This window comes from Galeopterus variegatus, unplaced genomic scaffold (genome assembly GCF_000696425.1).
Source record: "Galeopterus variegatus unplaced genomic scaffold, G_variegatus-3.0.2 Scaffold25, whole genome shotgun sequence".
Lineage (NCBI taxonomy): Eukaryota > Metazoa > Chordata > Mammalia > Dermoptera > Cynocephalidae > Galeopterus > Galeopterus variegatus.
The window spans coordinates 665,677-687,686 of record NW_007726136.1 but is presented as its reverse complement, the minus strand read 5'-3'; the positions used below and the strand labels follow the sequence as shown (position 1 = coordinate 687,686).

Below are 22,010 nucleotides of genomic sequence, written 5' to 3'. Positions count from 1 at the left end.
TTAAAAGGAGTAGACTCAGAAGAGAAACCAGTTGGCCTCCATGCCCTGCATGGTGTATCTGCAGCTAGAGGCAATCATCACCCCCCACCCCCAACTAGTAGGCACAGGACAGAAGCCAGGAATATCTATGACTTCAAGTATAAAAAAAATAACACCCAAATTTCAGACTTTGTTTTACTGTAGTCCAGGATGTATGTGGACACACTGTGGAGAAGATGTGGCCTAGTTTTTTGCTTTGTTTTGATTTGATTTTAAATACATGTTTTATAAGACACTTGAAAAGAATGAGAACAAACATAATATGTATGCAATTAATCATTAAAGAAAGCATACAGAGTAAATTAATGATTTCTTAAATCCTCTATGTATTCTGTCAAGAGCTGAGAAAGCTGTTTAAAATCTGCTACCACGATACAGTTTAAATACTCTTTGAGTTTACAACTATTTTTTCATCTATTTTATATAAAAGATTTTGATTCATAAAATCTTTTATCAGTAAAAACATCCTCTTTAGTCAGTTTAAAGATGCACCCTTAAATATAACCTCCTCGATATAAAATTAAATCTCAAATCATACTTTTTGCTTGGGATTACCCCAATAATTACTGAGTCAAAAAGAAATAAAAAGACAGAGTTCTGTTATGTTATATATAGTTATAGCTCTATTATAGTTCTATTATGGCAGTGTAACAACCCGTACAATTCTAAATGATTTTAGATAAAAATTCTACATAGAGTAAAAAAAAGCAACCACCTGAGGATTTGGAAAAGTAAACAAAAGCAGATGAATTGTGGAGGGAGACAAAACTTGAAGAAGAACCACACTGGATGAGTTTTGTTTTTTTCTCTCTCTTACAGGTTTGTCCTGAAGGTGAACCACAGTAAAGAATAAGAAACTACCCAGTAACTGCAGTGACCATGGGGATGGCTACAGCTCTAATAAAAACTCTGGTCTTTATGAGGCAGATGAACCAGGAAAAGGGGCCCCAGGAGACTGAAGAATAAGGAGAGAATTCCAAAGTGAAGAGTGCCAGAGAAGATCTTCTAATTCTGTGTATGAACCCACACAACCTCAGGCTCACTTCTCAGCTACTCACACATCGAACAGTCCCAACCCAGCTTTAAGAACTGAAAGGATATTTAAAAATTTACCCACAGGTGAAAACAAAATTTTCAGTCTGAACCTAAGGAGATTCAACATTTTCCAAAGATTTATACAGAACCTGGAGTCTACAGAGCATCACAGAACATAGCACAGCGTCCAAGATGCAATCCAAAATTATTTGACCTAGAAAGAACCAGAAAAAAATGTGACCAATCCTCAAGGGAAAAGACAATCAACCCCAGTTGTTGAATTATATCTAAGACTTGAAAGCATCAAATATAAATACGCTCCAGGAGTGAAAGGAAAATAAACTTGAAAAGAGAAATTTGCAGCATGACTGGCCAGGTAGCTCACTTGGTAGAGTGTGGTACAGATAACACTGAAGTCAAGGGTATAGGTTCCTGTACAGGCCAGCTGAGATAGGAGGTGCTCAGTTTCCCTGGGTTTGGGTTTCAGAACAGACCTCTGGGTTTCCAGCCACTTCCTGAGGTCTCAGGCCTCTCCTCTAGAAGCTCCCCAAGAGAAGAGTTACTGTTGCTGGTTGGACCTATTTTTGACACCAACAGGCAGGAAACTGAAACCTTGGGGGCTGACCTATGCAAATCCAGTGGCTGGGCATGCTCAGTAGAAAGGGGTTATATAAGCCTAAATAGCCAAGCATGCTCAATAAAGTGGAGTTTATATGTATTAGACAGTAAAACTATAAAAATTGAATCCCACAGAAAGTGGGGTTATTGCTCACTCTCCTGAAGCCAACTCGCACTTCATTTGAGTTGTGTATTTCTTTTTTTTTGTATCAAACTTGCCTTTAGCAGGCTGCTATTCACTCTGGGGCCAGCCAGCTTTGTCTGTAAATGTGTATCTCTTACTTTTGTTTTAAACGTGGTGCAGGCCCTGCTCAGTCTCTGGAGCTAGGCCGCACTCTCTCTGTGAAATCTGTACTTATTCATTACATTAAATCTGTTCTCACTTTCTACTGTGACTCTACCCTGTGGCAGTCAAGAATGTGGTAAGAGGCTGCCTATTGGGCCTTCCTTGACCCCTTCTCCTCCGGCATTATAGCCACAAAAAAAAAAAAAAATTTTTTTTTTAGCAAATAAACTATAAAAAACAACAAACAGGAGTAATAGACCTGAAAAATACAAAATGTGTAATAAAAATGCACTTGACGAGCTCAACAGCAGAATTAATATAGCAGCAGAAAAAGTCAGTGAACTTGTAGATCAATAGAAATTATTCAATCTAAAGAGAGAAAAAAGATGAGGGGAAAAAAAAGACTGAAAGAGACCCGTGGGACAGTAACAAAAGGTCTACTACATATGTTATTTGAAGAGAAGAAAAATATTTGAAGAAATGATAGTCAAGGACTTTCCTAGTGGAGCTTAATGAGCGGTGATTAGGCCCTGAGGGCTGTGCCTCACAAATGGATTAATGCAATTATTGTGGGAGTGGGTTCATTATAAAAAGTGTGTCCCCTCCCACCCCTGCTGCCTTCTCTTGCCTTTCTACCTTCCACCATGAAATGACACAGCACAAAAGCCCTTGCCAGATATGGGCCCCTTGATCTTGGACTTCCCAGCCTCCAGAGCCGTAGGAAATAAATCTCTGCTCTTTAAAAAAAAAAGAAAAAAAGAAAGAAACTTTCCTAATTTGGTGAAAGACATAAGTTTATAGATTCAAGAAGATGAGTGAACTCCAAACAAGAAAAAAATCATATCTAGACACATCATCATCAAATTGCTGAAAACTAACCATTAAGAAAAAATCTCAACCACCTCACACCCATTAGGATGGCCATTATAAAAAAATAAAATAACAAGCATTGGTAAGGATGCAGAGAAATTAGAACCCTATACATTGTTGGTGGGATGTAAAATAGCAGTCACTATGGAAAACAGTATGACAGTTCCTAAAACAAATTAAAAATAGAATTACTGTAGCAATTCCACTGCTGGGTATAATATATGCAAAAGAATTGAAAGCAGAGTCTCAAAGAGCTATTTGTACACCCTTGTTTATAGCAGCATTATTCCACAATAGCCAAAATGTAGAAGCAATACAAATGTCATATACAGATGATAACGAATCCAAATGGATGAATGAAATGTAGTATATGGACACAATGGAAGATTATCCATCCTTAAAAGGGATGGAAATTCTGATACATGGTACAAGATGGATGAACCTTAAAGATGTTATGCTAAGTGAAATAAGCTAGTAACAAAAAGATAAATACTGTATGATTCCACTTATATGAGGTATCTAAAGTAGTCAAATTCATAGAAGGGGCTGGCTGGTTAGCTCGGTTGATTAGAGTGTGGTGCTGATAACACCAAGGTCCAGAGTACGATCCCTGTACCAGCCAGCCACCAAAAAAAAAAAGTCAAATTCATAAAAACAGGAAGTATAATGGTTGGGGCTAGGGGCAGGGGAAATACAAAACTGCTGTTTAATGGATATGGAGTTCCAGTTCTACAAGATGAAAAAGTTCTAGAGAATGATTGCAGAATAATGTGAATATACTTAACACTACCGAACTGTACACCTAAAAATGTTCAAGATTGTAAATTTTACATTTTACCACAATTAAAAATAAAAAAATTTTTAAAAGAAGGAAGAAGTCTTGAAAGTGACTAGAGAAAAATGACATTACATACAGGGGAATGATTCCAATAACCACCAGTTTCTCATCAGAAACCAAGGAGGCCAGAACACAAGTGGAACAATATCTTTAAAGTGCTGAAAATAAAAACCTGTCAATTTGGATTTCTATATCCAGAAAAAATATACTTTAGAAATGAAGACAAAATAAAGACAAACTCAGATAAAGGAAGAGAATTTGTCACCAGCAGATTTTCTCTATACGAAATGCTAAAGGAAGTTCTTCGGGCTGAAGGAAAATGTTACTAGACGAAAATCTGGATCTTCAAGAATGAAGGAAGAACAGCAGAAATGAAAATATCTGAGCAAGGCTCCTTGGCACCATTGCTGGCTGCCTCTGCCTATGCCTCTGAGCAGAAAATGGCTGTGCCTTCCACATATGCCGATCTTGCAAATCTGCCAGGGATGTCTTTACTAAAGGCTATGGATTTGGCTTAATAAGACTTGATCTGTAAACAAAATCTGAGAATGGACTGGAATTTACTAGTTCAGGCTCAGCCAACACTGATACCACCAAAGTGATGAGCAGTCTGGAAACCAAGTACAGATGGACGGAATATAGCCTCACACTTATAGAGAAATGGAACATGGACAACACAATAGACACTGGGATTACTGGGGAAGATCAGCTTGCACATGTACTGAAGATGACCTTTGATTTATCCTTCTCACCTAACACTGGGGAAAAAAGTGCTAACATCAAGACAGGAAACAAGTGGGAGCACATCAGCCTGGGCTGCAACATGGATTTCGACATTGCTGGGCCTTCGAGCCTGGGCACTCTAAGTGACAGGTTATGAGGGTTAGCTGGCTGGCTGCCAGATGAATTTTGAGACCAGAAGGTACTGACTGACCAAGAGCAACTTTGTGGTTGGCTATAAGACTGATGAATTCCAGCTTCACACTAATGTGAATGATAAGACAGAATTTGGTGGCTCCATTTACCAGAAGGTGAACAAGAAGTTGGAGACCACTGTCAATCTTGCTGGACACAGCAGGAAACAGTAACACTTTGCTTCAGAATAGCAGCCAAATATCAGATCAACCCTGGCACCTGGTTCTTAGCTAAAGTGAACAACTCCAGCCTGACAGGTTTAGGATATACTCAGACCCTAAAGCAAGGTATCAAACTGACACTGTCAGCTTTGCTGGACGGCAAGAACATCAATGCCAATGGCTACAAGCTTGGTCTAGGATTGGAATTTCAAGCATAAATGAATACTGTACAATCATTTAAATTTAAACTATTTTGCACTATAGCTACCTTCAGAATTTAGTGTGTCTTTTAATGTTGTATGTCTAGGATGCAAATATTGTTAAATACCATGTTAGATGTCCAGGTTAAAGATGATTCAGCATTAAGGTGTCACCCTTTCAGAGATACAGAAGAAACCCAATTCCAAAAAAAGGTCCTCTTTGTTGTAGACTTGGGGGAACTTGGTGACCCTTCTAGAGATGCCAGGTTTCTTTATTTTATCTAGAAATGGTTACAAGTGGAAGTTGAAAATGTATAAGCACTTTGTAAATTCAGATTGAGTAAATGAATGAAATAGTGACTTCCTGAAAATTGAGCCTTGGTTTCCTAACCCTAATTGATGAGAGAGGCTCACTGCTTAATGACATGTACAAACTCATCTGAGAGGGACTTTTTTAGACAATTTTCAAGACCTGTTTCCACCCCAGTCCATCATCATTTCCCTTACAACAAAAGCAGTCTGTAGAGTGTGGTAGCTGTTTCTTCTGTGCCATTTTGGGGTGAAGAGGATGGATGTGATGAAGCTAATAATTCAGGACTTAATTCCCTCTTGTGTTGTGTTTTTTTACCTTTGCACCAGAGTATGAAATAGCTTCTAGATGCTCCAGCTACAAGCTGGGAAGAGCCTGTGTGTTTGTAATCACATGGTGACAACACTTGGAATCCAAATTGGACTTTTGCTGTATTTTTATCACTCAGTTTATTTTTTAGCAGTTAATGGTATTTTAGAATCTTCTATTTTGTGTGGAATTAGATCCCTCAGATGCTATAATTAACATACCTTAAAATAAAACTTGAACAAAGTATTGAAACCTCAACAACAAACAAAAAGAAAATATGTGAGTAAATACAAGTGTGCTTCAAAAAGTTTGTGGAAAGATTTGTATTATCTTCTAATTCTATTTTTCCGCAAACTTTCTGAAGTACCCTCATATAAAACACTTTTTATTCTCTTAAGTCTGTTAAAGTATGTATGACTATTAAAAGCAAAAACTAAAACACTGGAATTTTCAACATATGTAGATGTAGTATGTATGACAATTATAATATAAAGGTCAGTGATGGAGGTATTAAAGAGACCTGTATACAAGGCTGCAAGATTTTTACATTTTACATGATATAGCATAATAGACTATAGACTATACATTATAAATATACAAATATACTATAAAAGGTTATGGGTGTGTTAATGTGTGTAGTTAGATAGATAAGTGGATAGACAGACAGTAATCCCTAGAGCAGTGGTTCTTAACCAGTGCAATTTTGTCCCCCAAGAGACATTTAGCAATACCCAGAAATACTTTTGGTTGTCAAAACTGGGGGCATGATATTGGCATCATTCTCCCCTGTCCATGGACATCAGAGCTCAAAATTCTTCAGCTTTTGGGTTCCAGGACACACATCAAGGACACCATCAGCTTCCCTGGTTCTGAGGCCTTCAGACTTGGACTGAGCCACACTACTAGCATCAAATTTGCAGACAGCTGTCATGGGACTTCTCTTCACAATCACTTTCTTTTACTATGGCAATGATGGCAGGGACTACAACAATTTTTCTATGAGCTATACCTGGGAAAGAGTGACTATAGCCAAGTTCATATTGGAGAATTATCCTATGACCACAAGAAATCTTCCACAACAAAGAATTATCTAGACCAAAATGTCAGTAGTGCCAAGGTTTGAGGAACCTTGCCCTAGATCAACAGTTAAACAGTAACACAAAGAGATAAAGTAAAAAAATTAATATATAAATTAAATTAAAATATAACACTGAATATTCATATTATTCAAAAGAAGGCAAGAAAAAGAACAGACTGAAAGAAAGAACAAACAGTAAAAACATAATTTCGGAGCAATTTTCCAGCTTTGGGGCTCAGGTGGCCCCCAAGACCCTCCCTTAGGGCCCCAAACAATAATGATCAAAAAGCAGAAACCTCTCCAACCTGCTGACCCGAACCCAGCCACACAATGGTTTGTCTCAATCTAACCCAGCGGCTGGACCTTCGTAAACTGCTGATACTCTTCCCCCTTCCCAAGGTCTCACAGTGAAGCCTGGTGCAGCCGGCTACGTGTGTGTCCGCTTCTCTGGGCCTGGTTGGTACCCAGCACCTGCTCAAGATCTGTTCTCTGACTTGCTCTGGGACAGGCCCTCCACTGTTTTAAATACTAAACAAAGGTTGGTAATTGAGCATCTCATGGTAAGATAACAAAGACTCCAGCTTCCTGGTCCACCCAGCATGTCAGCACTCTGACCTTCATTACAGGAGCTCTGCAGCTGTGGCTAGGAGTTGACTTCCTGTGTCACGACCTCAGGAAATAAATTTCCTTGACTTTATAAAAACAAACAAAAAAACCCAAATTAAATTAAAATGTAATACTAAATATTCATATTATTCAAAAGAAGGCAAGAAAAAGAACACACTGAAAAAAAGACCAAACAGTAAAAACATAAAATGGTAGCCTTCATCATAAAAATAATCACATTAAATATTAATGGTCTAAACACTCCAGTTAAAAGGAGAGATAGGGCTTCTGGTCAAGACAGCAAAACAGATGGTCCCCAGCATCACTCTTTCCCACAAATCAACCAATTTACAACTATAAAAAAGCATCAACAGCCAAGCTGGGTCCACTAGAGCTCAGGGGAAGAGTAGCAGAGACAGAGTGCATGAAGGCAGGAGAAGCCACGATGAGAGAAAGATAAAACCGCTCCAACCATTTCAAGCCATGGCCACTTTAAGGCTGGAGCTGCTGTGTGCATGGAGCAGGAACCTGCAAAAGCTGCAGCTGTGCCCTTTGGATGGAGTTGCTTGGAGGCAGCAGGGGAGAAGAGGGTCATAGTGGCCCCCACGCCAACAAGAACATTAATAGGGTTCCTGTGGACCCACACAGGAGTGAGGAGCCACAACAACTGAAAAAAAGGAGCCACTCAGAGGCCAGTGAATCATCACAAGGGACCGGTGCACAGCCCGTCCCATGGAAAGTATTTCCAGCACGGGTGGTGGGGGAAACAGGCCCACCAGGGGTACACTGGGGCACAGCAAGGACAGCTGATCTGCCCCCCCACTCAGCGTAGGACCATTCAGAGGAAACTGGTCAGGAATATAAAATTGCATGGGGTGCAGTTTGATAAAAAGACTCAGGCTCAGATCAGCATTTCTACACAACCCAGGTGCACTGGATCTCACTAGACCTGGAAGTACCTATAAAGTCAACCATTAAAACCTGAGCTGCACAAAAAGCCTTCCTTAGGGAAGCAGCAGCAAAGCAGCAATTTAGCTCAACCACAGAGCTCAAATACTAGTCCCAACAGGAAGTTCCCCCACTTCAGAAGTAAGCAAAGGACGAAAAATTAGTTCCTGCCCAGGCACACCACCAGCACCTTAGGGCCTGCCCAGGGACCCAAGGCATGGAGCCGGAGACCAGACCCTCCTCCCACAACCAGGCACACCACCAAGGAGCATATCAAAAACATCACCTCGGGAAGCCGGCCCGGTGGCGTACTGCTACGGTGCGCCGCTGGGGAGTGCGGTGGCGCTCCCGCCGAGGGTTCGGATCCCACATACAGACCAGTTCCCGCTCACTGGCTGAGCGAGGTGCGGGCGCAGCGCTGAGGGTTGCGATCCTGTTGCCGGTCCCGGTCCGGTATGGGCGCTACGCTGAGGGTTGTGATCCATTGCCGGACACGAAAAAAGACAAAAAGGAAAAAAAAAAAAAAAAATCGCCTCGGGCCGGCCCGTGGCTCACTCGGGAGAGTGCGGTGCTGATAACACCAAGGCCCCGGGTCCGGATCCCATATAGGGATGGCCGGTTCGCTCACTGGCTGAGTGTGGTGCTGACAACACCAAGTCAAGGGTTAAGATCCCCTTACCGGTCATCTTTAAAAAAAAAAAAAAAAAAAAAAAAACATCACCTCCATGTGGTGGCCCACCACAGCAACCACAATAACCATGGCTGCCACAAAAGCGGCTTGACACCACAACCACCACGCAGATGGTCTGCCAGCCACTGGAGTACACCGACACAAGGAGAGTCACGAATAGAGACCAAAGAAACGAAGAAGATGTTTCTCTCCACAAGCCCATTCCAGAGTGACAGAAGCAGCATCTACTCTACAATAATATTGGGGGACCTGAACACACCTCTCAGCGTTGGACAGATCATCTAGGCAACAAATCAACAGAGTAACCATTACTCTTTCAGAAGGAGAGAAGAAATCTAGGGTAATTAGAGGGGGGAGGGAGAGGGGGATGGGGAGAATTGGACAAGGGGCATAAAGAATAAGTACGATTTATAACAATACATATGCTAGTAATATTGATTTCATCAACATATCTCAACATTAAATCCCCAAAATATGTATAATCAATTATGATTCAATAAAAATTTTATTTTTATTTATTTATTTTTTTAAAAGATGACTGGTAAGGGGATCTTAACCCTTGACTTGGTGTTGTCAGCACCACGCTCACCTAGTGAGCTAACCGGCCATCCCTATATGGGATCCGAACCCGTGGCCTTGGTGTTATCAGCACCACACTCTCCCGAGTGAGCCACGGGCCGGCCCCTCAATAAAAACTTTAAAAAATAAATAAATAAAAATAAACTTAATGCTTGGTGACAGGTTAAAAAAAAGCAGAGAGAAAAACAGCAAGACCCTACTATATGCTGCACTTGAAGGACACACTTTAAAGTCACAGACAAGTTGAAAGTAAACTGACGAAAAAAGATATACCATGAAACTTCAAGACAAAGAGTATTACCTGATATGAAAATTATCATTTTAAAATGATAAAAGCCACAAAAAAAAAAAAAAAGATAAAAGCCACAATTCATCAGGAAGTCATACTATGTGCATAATAATAGAACCTAAAAATACATTAAGCAAAAACTGACAGAATTAAAGGAGAACTTGACAATTCCACAAGTACAGCAGATGTTAACACCCACCTTTAGGGAATTAATAGAACTAGACATAAAAGAAAAAAAACACATGGAAGGTCTGAATAGTACTATCAACTACCTTAATCTAACTGATATCTAAAGAATACTACATCCAACAACTGTAGAATACACTTTCTTTTCAAGTGCACGTGGTATATTTATATCCACCAAGACAGACTACAGGCTAAGAAATAAAACAAGTCTCAATAAATTTAAAGGGATCAAAATCACATAAAGTGTATTCTCTGACAAAAGGATCAAATTAGAAATCAGTAACAATAAAGTATCTAGTAAAATCCCAACTATCAGGAAATTAAGCAGCATACTTCTAAACAGTTCATGCATCAAAGAGGAAATCACAAGGAAAATTAGAAAATAATCTGAAGTAAAGGATAATAAAAATAAAACATCAAAATTCACAGGATGCAGCTAGAGAAGTGCTTCAAAACTTAGAGCTTTAAATGCTTATCTTAGAAAAGATGATCTAAAATAAATGATCTAAGGTTCCACTTTAAGAAATTATGGGGAAAGTAAAAACAATTTTTAAAAAAATGAGGAAGAAAAAAGGGGTAAAAAAGAAAAGGAAAAGAAAAAAACAAACCAGAAACTAGGGGGGAAAAAAGCAAAGTAACCCAAAGTAAGAAGGAAAAGCAGAAATCAGTAAAATAGAAAACAGACAATAGAGAAAATTAACAAAACCAAAAGTTGATTCTTTGAAAAGATCAGTAACATTGATGAACTTCCAACTAGACTGTTCAGGAAAAAAGGGAGAAAACATAAATCACCAATATCAAGAATGAAACATGAGTTACTGCTACAGACATTAAAAGAATAAAAAGAGAGGGCCGGCCCGGTGGCACACTGGAGAGTGCGCCGCTTGGGAGCGCAGTGGCGCTCCCGCCGAGGGTTCGGATCCCATGTGGAGACCGGTTCCCGCTCACTGGCTGAGCGTGGTGCGGGCACAACACCGAGGGTTGCGATCCCGTTACCGGTCAGTAAAAAAGACAAAAAGGAAAAAAAAAAAAAAAAAAGAGAAAATTACAACTTTATACCAACAAATTCAACAACTTAGATGAAATAGACAAATTTCTGAAAAATACAACTTGACAAAACAGACACAAAAGAAAAAAATTTGAACAGCCCTATATTTATTAAAGAAATTTAATTTGTTTTCAAAAACCTTACCCAGGGCCGGCCCGGTGGTGCACTGCTACAGTGCACCGCTTGGGAGCGCGGCGGCACTCCCGCTGAGGGTTCAGATCCCACATACAGACTGCCGCTCACTGGCTGAGCGAGGTGCGGGTGCAGCACCGAGGGTTGCGATCCCGTTGCCGGTCCCGGTCCGGTACGGGCGCAACACTGAGGGTTGTGATCCGTTGCCGGACACGAAAAAAGACAAAAAGGGAAAAAAAAAAAAAAACCCTTCCCCAAAAGCAAGCTCCAAACTCAGATTATTTCAGTAGTGAATCTTATCCATCATTTAAGAAAGAAACTATAATACCAATCTTACAAAACTTTTTCAGAAAACAGAAAATGAGGGATCGCCACCAAACTCATGAGGCCTGCATAATCCTAATAGCAAAACATAAGACATCACAGGGCCGGCCCGGTGGCACACTGGATAGTGCACCGCTTGGGAAGCGCAGCGGCGCTCCCGCCCGAGGGTTCGGATCCCACATACAGACCGGTTCCCACTCACTGGCTGAGCGAGGCGCAGGAGCAACACCGAGGGTTGCAGTCCCGTTGCCGGTCCCCGGTCCGGTGCGGGGGCAACACTGAGGGTTGCGATCCGTTGCCGGACACGGAAAAAAGACAAAAGACAAAAAAAAAAAAAAAAACATAAGACATCACAAAAAAAGAAAATTACATACCAATATCTCTCATGATTGCTGACGTAAAAATCCTTAACAAAATAGTAGTAAATAGGATCCAACAATATATATAAAAAAGGATAATACATAATGACCAAGTAGGTTTTATCCCAGGAATGAAAGGTTAGTTTAACATTTGAAAAATCAATGTAATTCATCATATTAAGAGCATAAAGGAGAAAATTTATATAATAATTTCAATAGATATAAAAGAAAGTGTTTGACAAAATTCAAAACCAATTCATATAACTTGTCTCAGAAACCTAGGAATACTCATATTGATAAAGTGCTTCAATGGAAAACCTACAACTAACATATACATAATGATAAAAGATCTTATCACTTCTCCCTGAGATCAGGAACAATGTAAGGATGCTCACTTTCAGACAAACAACTTGTATCCAGACTATACACAGAACTCTTTTTTTTTTTTTTCCTTTTTTGTCTTTTTTCGTGACTGGTAACGGGATCGCAACCCTCAGTGTCGCGCCCGTACTGCGACCGGCAACGGGATCGCAACCTTCGGTGTCGCGCCTGCACCGCGCTCAACCAGTGAGCGGACCAGTCTCTGTATGGGATCCGAACCCTTGGTGGGAGCGCCACCGCACTCCCAAGCGCTGCACTCTACCGAGTGCACCAGCGGGCCGGCCCAGAACTCTTAAAATTCAGTGTTAGAGACAAACAGCTGGCCAGTTGACTCAGATGGTCAGAACGACAACTTATAGCCCCAAGTTCAGGGATTTGGATCCCTATACCAGTCAGCCACCAAAAAAAAAAAAAAAAAACCAAGACAAGCAAACAAAATTTTAAAAGGGCAAAAGACATGAACAAACACTGCACAAAAGAAGATATAAAAATAATCAGTAATACATGAATAATGCTCAGAGCAATTACTCAGAGTGATTATCAATATCAGGGGAATGCAAATTAAAGCCACAGTGCATTCCACATCCATTAGAATGGCTAAAATTATAAACAAAAACAAAACAATCTGACCATACCAAGTGTAAGTGAGGACATGGAGCAGCTGGAACTCTAATACACACTGCTGGTAGGACTGTAAAATGGTACATCTAATTTGGAAAACAATTCGGTAGTTTCTTAACATTAAACAGTCACACCTAGATATTTAGCCAAGAGAAACAAAAAAATGTCTACTCAAAGACCTTACACAATTTGCGGCCGGCCCGGTGGCGCACTGCTACAGTGTGCCGCTTCGGAGTGTGGCGGCGCTCCCGCCGAGGGTTCGGATCCCACATACAGACCGGTTCCCGCTCACTGGCTGAGCGAGGTGCGGGCGCAACACCGAGGGTTGCGATCCCGTTGCCGGTCCCGGCCTGGTACGGGCGCAACACTGAGGGTTGCGATCCGTTGCCGGACACGAAAAAAGACAAAAAGGAAAAAAAAAAAAGACCTTACACAATTGAACATAGTGATTTTATCTCTAATAGTCAAAACCTGGAAAGAACAAAGATGTCCATCAAGAGGTAAATGAAAAAACAAACTGTGGTATTTTGATACAGTAGTATACTATTCAGCAATAATAAGAAATGAATAATTGAAACACACTACAACATACTGAAATTCTGGATGAATCTCAAAATCTCTATGCTGAAAGAAGTAAAAGAAGCCAGGTAAAAGTGACTAAATGCCCTACAATTCCATATTTATAAAAGCTTAGAAAATGCCAACTAATCCATAATGACTGAGAGAATAGTGGTGGCCTGGGAATGTGGATGGAAAAAGGGACGGATTACAAGGAGACATGAGGAACTTTTAGGTAGATGAAAATGTGTGTTATCTTGATTGTGGTGATGGCTTCACAAGTGTATTCATATGTCAAAACTAATCAAGTTGTGTACTTTTAATGTGGATAGTCCACATTAGGTCTATTATGCCTCAATAAAGCTGGAAGAAAGCAGCAGCACAGCATTATGGTTAATGGCACAGATTTTGCAGCCAACTGCCTGGGTTCAAACTCCAGCTCCGACACTTACTAGCTATGTAACCTGAGGCAAGTTATTTAATTTTGCTGTCCCTCATAGTTTCTTCATCTCTAAGACGGGAATAAACAACACTACTTACCTCAAAGTGTTGTTCTAAAGATAAATGAGTAAAGCACTCAAAAACTACTACCACATAGTAACTACCATATAAAAATGTGCTGCTATTATTACAATAGACTATTTAGAAATTAATCACAACAAAAACAGTACCTACAAAGTATCTGGGATGCAGCCAGATTCATACTATGAAAAAAGTCAGTCTTAAACTTATTAGAAAATGAGGTAAAAGATATATTAACCATTCACCTCAAAAAGAAAACAGTCAAAGGAATTCCAAAGAAAGAATTAACACAGACATTTTAAAATTTACTGAATTGGCTAAGCAAACAAAAATTAAAAGAATGATTAATCAACTCAAACCAAATGTGGACTAAACCAACCCAAAGATAAATGTAGAATAACCAAAGATTGGAGAGAAAAATACAAAAGCAACATCAGGATATAACCACGGATAGGAATAGATTTTTTGGAGCTCTAAGAGAATCTCTGGGGGTGGGACTCAGCTGTTGGCAGGAGACCATAAGGCTGTTTTGAGTGCCCTCATGACATGCAGCTAACTTCCCTCAAAGTAAGCAATCCAAAAGACTGAGCAAGAAGAAATCCACAACGTCTTTTAAGAACGTATGTCTGAAGTAGCTTGTCACTTCTACCACATTCTACTCATTAGAGGTCAGTCAGCCTATATTTAAGATGAGGTGCATTGGAATCTACCTTTGAAGGGAAGAATTATCAAAGAATCTGTAAGCATATTTTAAAATTACTACAGATGTCGTCAAAAGGAACACAGCCCCCGCGAGTTTACTGTAGCACTTTGGAGTACCTTAGCCAAGTTTGGGAACCTATGCTCTTTCCACTGCACAGTGAAACCGCCCCAGGTGGTGCTTCAGTGCAGAGCTTTCCTAACCAGACTGAAAAGAAGGGAAGGAGGATGTTTTCTGCTCTTTGGAATGGCTTGACAGGACCCAGGACACATTCCAGGAAAGCTGAATTACTCACACCCTAAGCTCTTATGCCAGGAAACCATAAGATCCTGGCTTGAGAAAGTATGCAAAAAACCCCTAGTTTTAAAACAGACATTCTAATGCGCTGGAACCTCTCATAATGTTAGCTGCTATTGGTAAAGTGCTATAGGGAGGCTATAAACAAATCATTTTATCTGGAGCAAATTGCTTTTCTTCACAAAGAAGTAAATATAGTGCTCTCCTCCGGGCCTCGGGACTTGATATAATGTATTAAACTAATAGTCATATTCTTTCTCTTCCTGGTTGAATAATCAGTATCTTCATAAACATATTTTTTCTTTGTTTTTTACTAAGGTATAGTTGACAAATAAAAATGTTATATGTTTACAGTATTCAATGTGATGTTCTGATATATGTATACATTATGAAATGGTCAAATTAAACTAATGAACACATCCATCACCTCACATACTTAAATTTATATCCTGATACTCAATAAGAAATAAAAAGCAAATTTGTACCTTTTTAATCTTTATATTTTAAAATAAATTCAGACTTAGAGAAAAGTTAGAGTATTCCCATATATGGTTTATCCATCTTCCCCCAATATTAAAGTCTTACATAAACACAAAACCATGATCAAAACTGGATAATTAGGTAATATATACAATACTGTTAACTAATGCAATACTATTAACTATTAAAATAATGCAGACCTTATTTTACCAATAATATCCTTTTTATAGTCCAGAATCTAGTTGAGGATTCTACACTGCATTTAATTGTCATGTCTTATTTTCATCCAATCTGTAATAGTTCCTAAGTCTCTCATGCCTTTCATGACCTTAACATGGTTGATTAACACCAGCCAGTTATTTTGTAAAATGTTCCTCAATTTGGGTTTGTCTGATGTTTTCTCATGATTAGACTGAGGTTATACATTTATGGCAAGAATCAGAAGTGATTGTGCCTTCGTCAGTATATCACATCAGATAAAAAACATTTCACTTTTTTGACCATGGTATGATTTAATAAAAATTTCATATATACAAATACTTTTTAAACACTCGGTATATAATGCCTGTTGTATTTCATCAACATGTGCTAAAATTCTTATAATAATTAACAGCAAATTGTGTTTGTTCTGAATTTTAAGAAATATCAATTAGACAAGAACTTCAAAAGAAAATGTGGAGCTTAGAAAGTCAATCTTCCTAAGAATAAAAATCCCATGCAAGCAAGAATTTAATGTTGTTCACTACTGTAGCCATAGCTTTTTAAAAAATGCCTGCCACTCAGCATTTGTTTTATGAAGGAAATCATTTTGAAGAAGCAAAACACCAATAAATTCATAAAATGACTTTATCAAATCTCTTAGTGTGGAAATAGCTCAACCTTTTAAAACATAGCTTTTATGCTATTTATATACACTTGTTTACAAGAGCCTTTTTCCAATCTCCTTCAAACTGCTGGCCAGCCATGCAGTGTTAATGCTTCCAGGTATCAGATAACACACATGCTTCCCAGGCAGTTTCAGCTGCTGCAACTCCAGATTTAGGCAATCATCCCTACACCCAGGCAATGAGCAGGACTGCTGAGCAAAACACACAATTAAACATGAACAGCTCCACATGTGCCACCACTACCATGGACTCTCCACCATGACACACTTCAAAGACAAATTTCATAAGGAAAAGTAAAGATACCACAGGTTCTAATGCCAAGACCAGCTATCTTGGTAGGTGCCTGATCTACCAAAGGAACAAAAACCATTCACTTTCAAGTAGATGATTCCTCAAAACAAACCTTATAGTAGGATCAAAACATGCTAATGATTTACAACTGGAGAGTCCAGGGACATTTAAAGGCATTAACATTACACTTTCCCAAACTCAAGAAAACCTCCTAATTCACAGCAAAGCCATCCTGTGGCCAGACAGCACTGAGTTAAAACTGGTCTTGAATTTTATGATATACTAAAAAATTTCAATATAAAGCAAAATTTTAAATTCAATGTTTAAATCAGGCTTTTCATTCCTTAATGCAATTTTCTGCATTCTTATATAATTTTGCTTATTCGGGAAAGCAGTCAAATTTTATTTTTCCGACTGTTACTCATTCTGGTTGCAATCAATATTTCACAATTACAAATAAAACTGTGATAAACATCAATGCTGTCTGAATTGCCTATGACAGTATCCCAGAAGTCAGAAAATGAAGTTAAAAAAAGAATATTTCATAGCTCAACTGCCTAAATGCTTTCTAAAACTGCCATACTCATTTATAATGTAACTAGCAATGTGCAAGAGTACCACCTTCATGAGCCTCACAACTACTGGGATCACCAATTTTTGATAATATAGATATCAAAAGATGGTAGCTTATTCTTAACTTTTTTCTAACAAAGTTGAATATTTTCCATATTTTTATTATCTATTCTAGTCTTTGCAAACTGTCTGTTCACATAATTAAGATCCTACCATACATTTTGTGAAAAAAACCTCATGATATATATGAGGTCAAAGATATATGGCTTCAAAAGATTAAACTTTTAAAAAAGAAAACTTATGCTCTGAGATTTCAATCACAGGGACTGGTGTTCTTCCAGTAAAGATTGTTTCCCAAGCAGATGTCTTAGTTATAGGCATGGATGTATATGCACATGTGTATGCATGTATGCATATTTGTGTTAATAACTCTGAATTATGGACATCAAGTTAAACCCTAGAAATTATCATACAGAAACAGAGTTCACTCTCAGTTGAGAACCTTAGACATCTGGTCCCCTAAATCCACAAGATAAATGCATACTTATCCTTAGCAACAGTGCTTGCCTCTGATACCTTTCTTAGCAGTCCAACTTAATTTCTTTTGTACCTTATAAATAAAGCAATTAACGTTACTGTATTCATAGTCTGGCCTGAAATTATTTGCTAATAGCCTCTTCCCTCCAGCAGAGTATAAGCTCCATATGGCAGGGACCATGTTATAATGATCTCAGTGTTCCTAGCACCGCATATGCAAAACAGTATCTTCTGAACTGGTGAATCTTTTGAACAAAGATATAATTCAGCAGAATTTTCACATAGCCAATCATTTCTACAAATACCTCATATTTTAATGCCTGGATATTCTCCTCACCATATGTTATAATTCTCATGACTATTAATAGCAAAATTTAATTAAAACCTTTTTAGCTGGCTGGTTAGCTTGGTTGGTTAGATTATGGTGCTGATAGATAACACCAAGGTCCAGGGTTCAATCCCTGTACAGGACAGCAAAAAAAAAAGAGGGGGAGGGGGCAGCTGGCCAGTTAGTTAAGTTGGTTTAGAGCATGGTACCATTAACACCAAGGTCTAGAGTTCGATTCCTGTACTGGTCAGCTGTCCCCCCCAAAAAAAAAAAAAAAAAAAAAAACTGCCTTTTGCCTTTTATTCTCCAACAGCAATTAGGCAAGTATTAAATAAAAATGTTATTGCAGCAGCACGGAGGGTGGGGGGGACCTGCTGGCTGATACAGGGATCTGAACTCATGACCTTGGTGTTACAAGGCTGCGCTCTAACCAACTAAACCAGCCCCAAAATGCAATTTAGAGTTAACTTCTAAAAATGATGTTTTTAAGTCCACTTACCACCATACTTATCCAAATCCTACACAATATAACGTGGCATAAAACGAATAACAACATTAAATAGCCTAACGTACTTACTGAAATTTTTTAAAAATAAATTTTATTGTGTATATTTAAGGTATATAACACCATGTTATGAGATACATACATACAGTAAAATGGTTACTATGATGAAACAAATTAACATATCCACCACCTCACACAGCTACCCACACCTATTAAAATTTTGAAGAATGATGGTCATCCACTGATGTTAAAGGAAGAATATCATTATTCTAGAGAGTAACTTTTACTTCTGAGTTTAATTCTCATAAACCAGAAAAAGTACTTCAGCAGCTATTTTTAAATTTTAAGCAACTCGACAACAGAACTTTTTCTTGAAGTAGAGGAAAAACTTTTTCCTGCACATGCTTCCATAGTTATCCTGTTATATGAATGAGCTTATGGAAAGACACTTATATTTTATAAATTATAAGAACATTGTAGATACTCAAAGATTTACAATTCGTTAGCCAGATATTAAACAGAAGCATCCACAAAGTATAACCTGATTCACTAAATATTTAACTAGTTCATGTTCACCAATTGGTAAGTAAAGTATTCTACTTTCATTAAACCACAAATATTTCAAAATGACACACAATAACCTTCTGCCAAGAGTTCTTTTGCTAACAGTTTTGTGTCCCTGATAGGTCAGAGGCTCACCTGACAAGTCCAGCTCCTTGGTGGAAGACAAGTTGGCCAGACTCCAGCTGTCACTGCGGGCTGCCAGGACAAACTTGTGAGCACTGATGTGCCTGCCCCCCACCTTTATCTTCAGATCACTAATAAAGAAAAATATCCACAGACATAAAATGTTATCATAACTAGGTCTAGCTAAGATTCACAGCTGATAAATACATGAGTACTGATCAACATGCGTCTGCAAAAGAAAACAAAATCATAGCAAAATTATTTCTACACATTGTACTGAATTCTAATGGGTCATGTTTATATGTTTTCTATTTTTAACTTCTATCTTTAATTCATATGGGATGCTCTGCTTTACATGCTCTATTAGGATTCTTATGTTGGTAAACCTACAAGTTAAGTAGGATGGTTAATAGTCATATAAAAAGTAGTTTTATGCAGAATAAATCAAGATAAACCATTAAGGAGAGAAAGATGGAAAGCGTAAAGACTGTGATCACAGCTCTGAGATTATAGTGCTACTTGCTCCATATTGATTATCTTTGACAAAGCAGTCAAGAATATGAAACCCCATACCTGGACTCCTGTTGTCACCAGAAACATTCAGATCTAATATTTGCCAATTTTTACTTAACCATTTATAAAGAAATGGGGTGCGGAGAAATCTTTTTTTTTCCAGAACATGTTTCCATATTTATGACATACTATTATATGAAAAGAACTTCCCAAATAGATAGATATGTTTAACTCTGAAATGTCAAATGCTAAAGGAAGAAAGAAAGCATTTGGGCAGTTAACAAAACTGTCCAGATGACCCACTGGGCTGACATGAGCTGGTGCCATATAACTATGCTGGCAGTAACCCAAAGTCATTAATTATCATCATCTTGCTTGTATTTATATGTTTTAATTTTCATACTTCCCTTTAAAAATTATTTACTAGGTTAAAAGTCCTTTTAGAAACTACATACACAAAAACTATTACACGAAAAAAAAAGAAAAGAAAAAGAACTATTACGTGAATTAACCCATTCACTTAAAAGAAGACCCAAACAGAAGACTGGTTCTATATGATGCTTGATACAGACACATTTTACTCCACAAAAGTATTGTCTAGAACACACTTAATAATCATGTAAGAATATCAACAATTCTAGTTCTATTAAAGACCAAACTGTAACTAATTATATTAGATCACAAGATTAATAGAGTATTTTTTATTTCAAGTTGTTACAAGTTACTGTTAACACAGTAAAACATTATTTACCAATAAAGAAACAGAATTAATACTTTATTTAAAACAGAACATAAAACTCTATCTCAAATCACATCCTATTATAAAGTTTTAAAAATTTACAGAAAACAGGAAGCTATTTTACAAAGCACAAATAATTTTTAAACTCTAAATATATTTAATAAAATATATTAAATTCTAATAACAAATAGATTTTCCCTGTCTGTACTGTTTCAAACATAAGTTTAACTTTTAGCTACAAAATTATAAAAATGAATGTTTCTAGAAGATTCCTACCATTATTCATGAATGTCAGGTCATAATTTTTTCTATCTTTTGTAGTATGACATTCCATAGAGAAATATAGATAAGAATTTCATTAATTTCTAATAATAATTTTTAAAAACATGAATCAAAAATGGAAAATCTCACAAGTCAAGTCTATGAGAACTCCATGTAGAGACAATTAAGGGCCTAGTAGGTTTTTTTTAAACTTCATTTTAGTCAGTCAAACAGTATTTCCTTTTAAAATATGAAAACTGGGATATTGTTACTAGAGAAGACATAAACAGTTTCTTCCTAGAGTTTCTCAAACACTACAATAAGAAAAAACTATAAGCTTGGTTGCTAAAAACAGTGAACATAGTAAAGAACTACGCATAACCATCATTTTAAACTACCTTATAGGACAAAAGCCTTCTCCAGAACTTAAGTAAAAATTTTTTTAAATGTACTAGTTTCTTCCACATTTCTGAACTTAAAAAATTTTAAACCTACACATTAGTCACTATAGTTACTGAGATGCATGTTAAAATACTATTTAAATTCTTCAACAAAATGCTTGTGAAGGGATAAAGGTATTTTTTTTCCTATCTTGGTAAAACACATCTGCTTTAGAAATTGATTTCCCAATTTCAGTTACCCCATCTCAAGAGCTGTCCCCTATGAAGTCTCCATTCCCCACCTGATAGTCAATCATAGACAACACAGGTACTCACCCTTCTTTAGACAAAGAGCAGGTTCTAGAAGCTGAAGAGAGACTCACTGGAATCATAAAACTGTACCATAATTGACTAAGTAAAAAGCGACCAGAAGAGGAAACTGTCCAGTCTCATTCCCTAATGCAATCAACTGATAAGTAACTGAGAAAGTAAATAATGGGAGTTCTAATGGTGAAGCCTCGGAGAGTGGGAGAGATGTGTAACAGAAATGTCAGGCTTCCCTGGGCCAGCAGGAAACAAAGTTTTCACTTGTCCATGGAAAAGGAGGGGGGAAAAGGACATTTTACAAGAAGCTACATCTATTCAATTTATGGAAATACCCTTTACTGAGAATATATGCATCTATCTTTTTGGTATTAGATTTTTCTTTCTCTTAAAAATGATTAAGATGGTAGATGGGGACCGAGCCCGTGGCGCACTCGGGAGAGTGTGGCGATGGGAGCGCAGCAGCGCTCCCACCGCAGGTTCGGATCCTATATAGGGATGGCTGGTGCGCTCACTGGCTGAGCGCAGTGCAGCTGGTCTCAAAAAAAAAAAAAAAAAAAAAGATGGTAGATGGTAGTTCTGGATTTTGATCTATTTTAAATGTT

At 38.0% G+C, this 22,010-nt stretch overlaps 1 protein-coding gene and 1 pseudogene across 1 annotated transcript in view; one reads left to right on the top strand and one right to left on the bottom strand.

Moving 5' to 3' along the window:
* ANKFY1 (ankyrin repeat and FYVE domain containing 1) overlaps positions 1-22,010 on the bottom strand; it is a 78,145-nt gene that overhangs the window by 54,562 nt on the left and 1,573 nt on the right. The window contains exon 2 of the mRNA XM_008568732.1: positions 19,201-19,319. Within this exon, the coding sequence (XP_008566954.1) occupies positions 19,201-19,319 (119 nt within the window). The remainder of the gene's footprint in view (positions 1-19,200; positions 19,320-22,010) is intronic.
* On the top strand, positions 4,127-4,980 carry LOC103587253 (annotated as a pseudogene).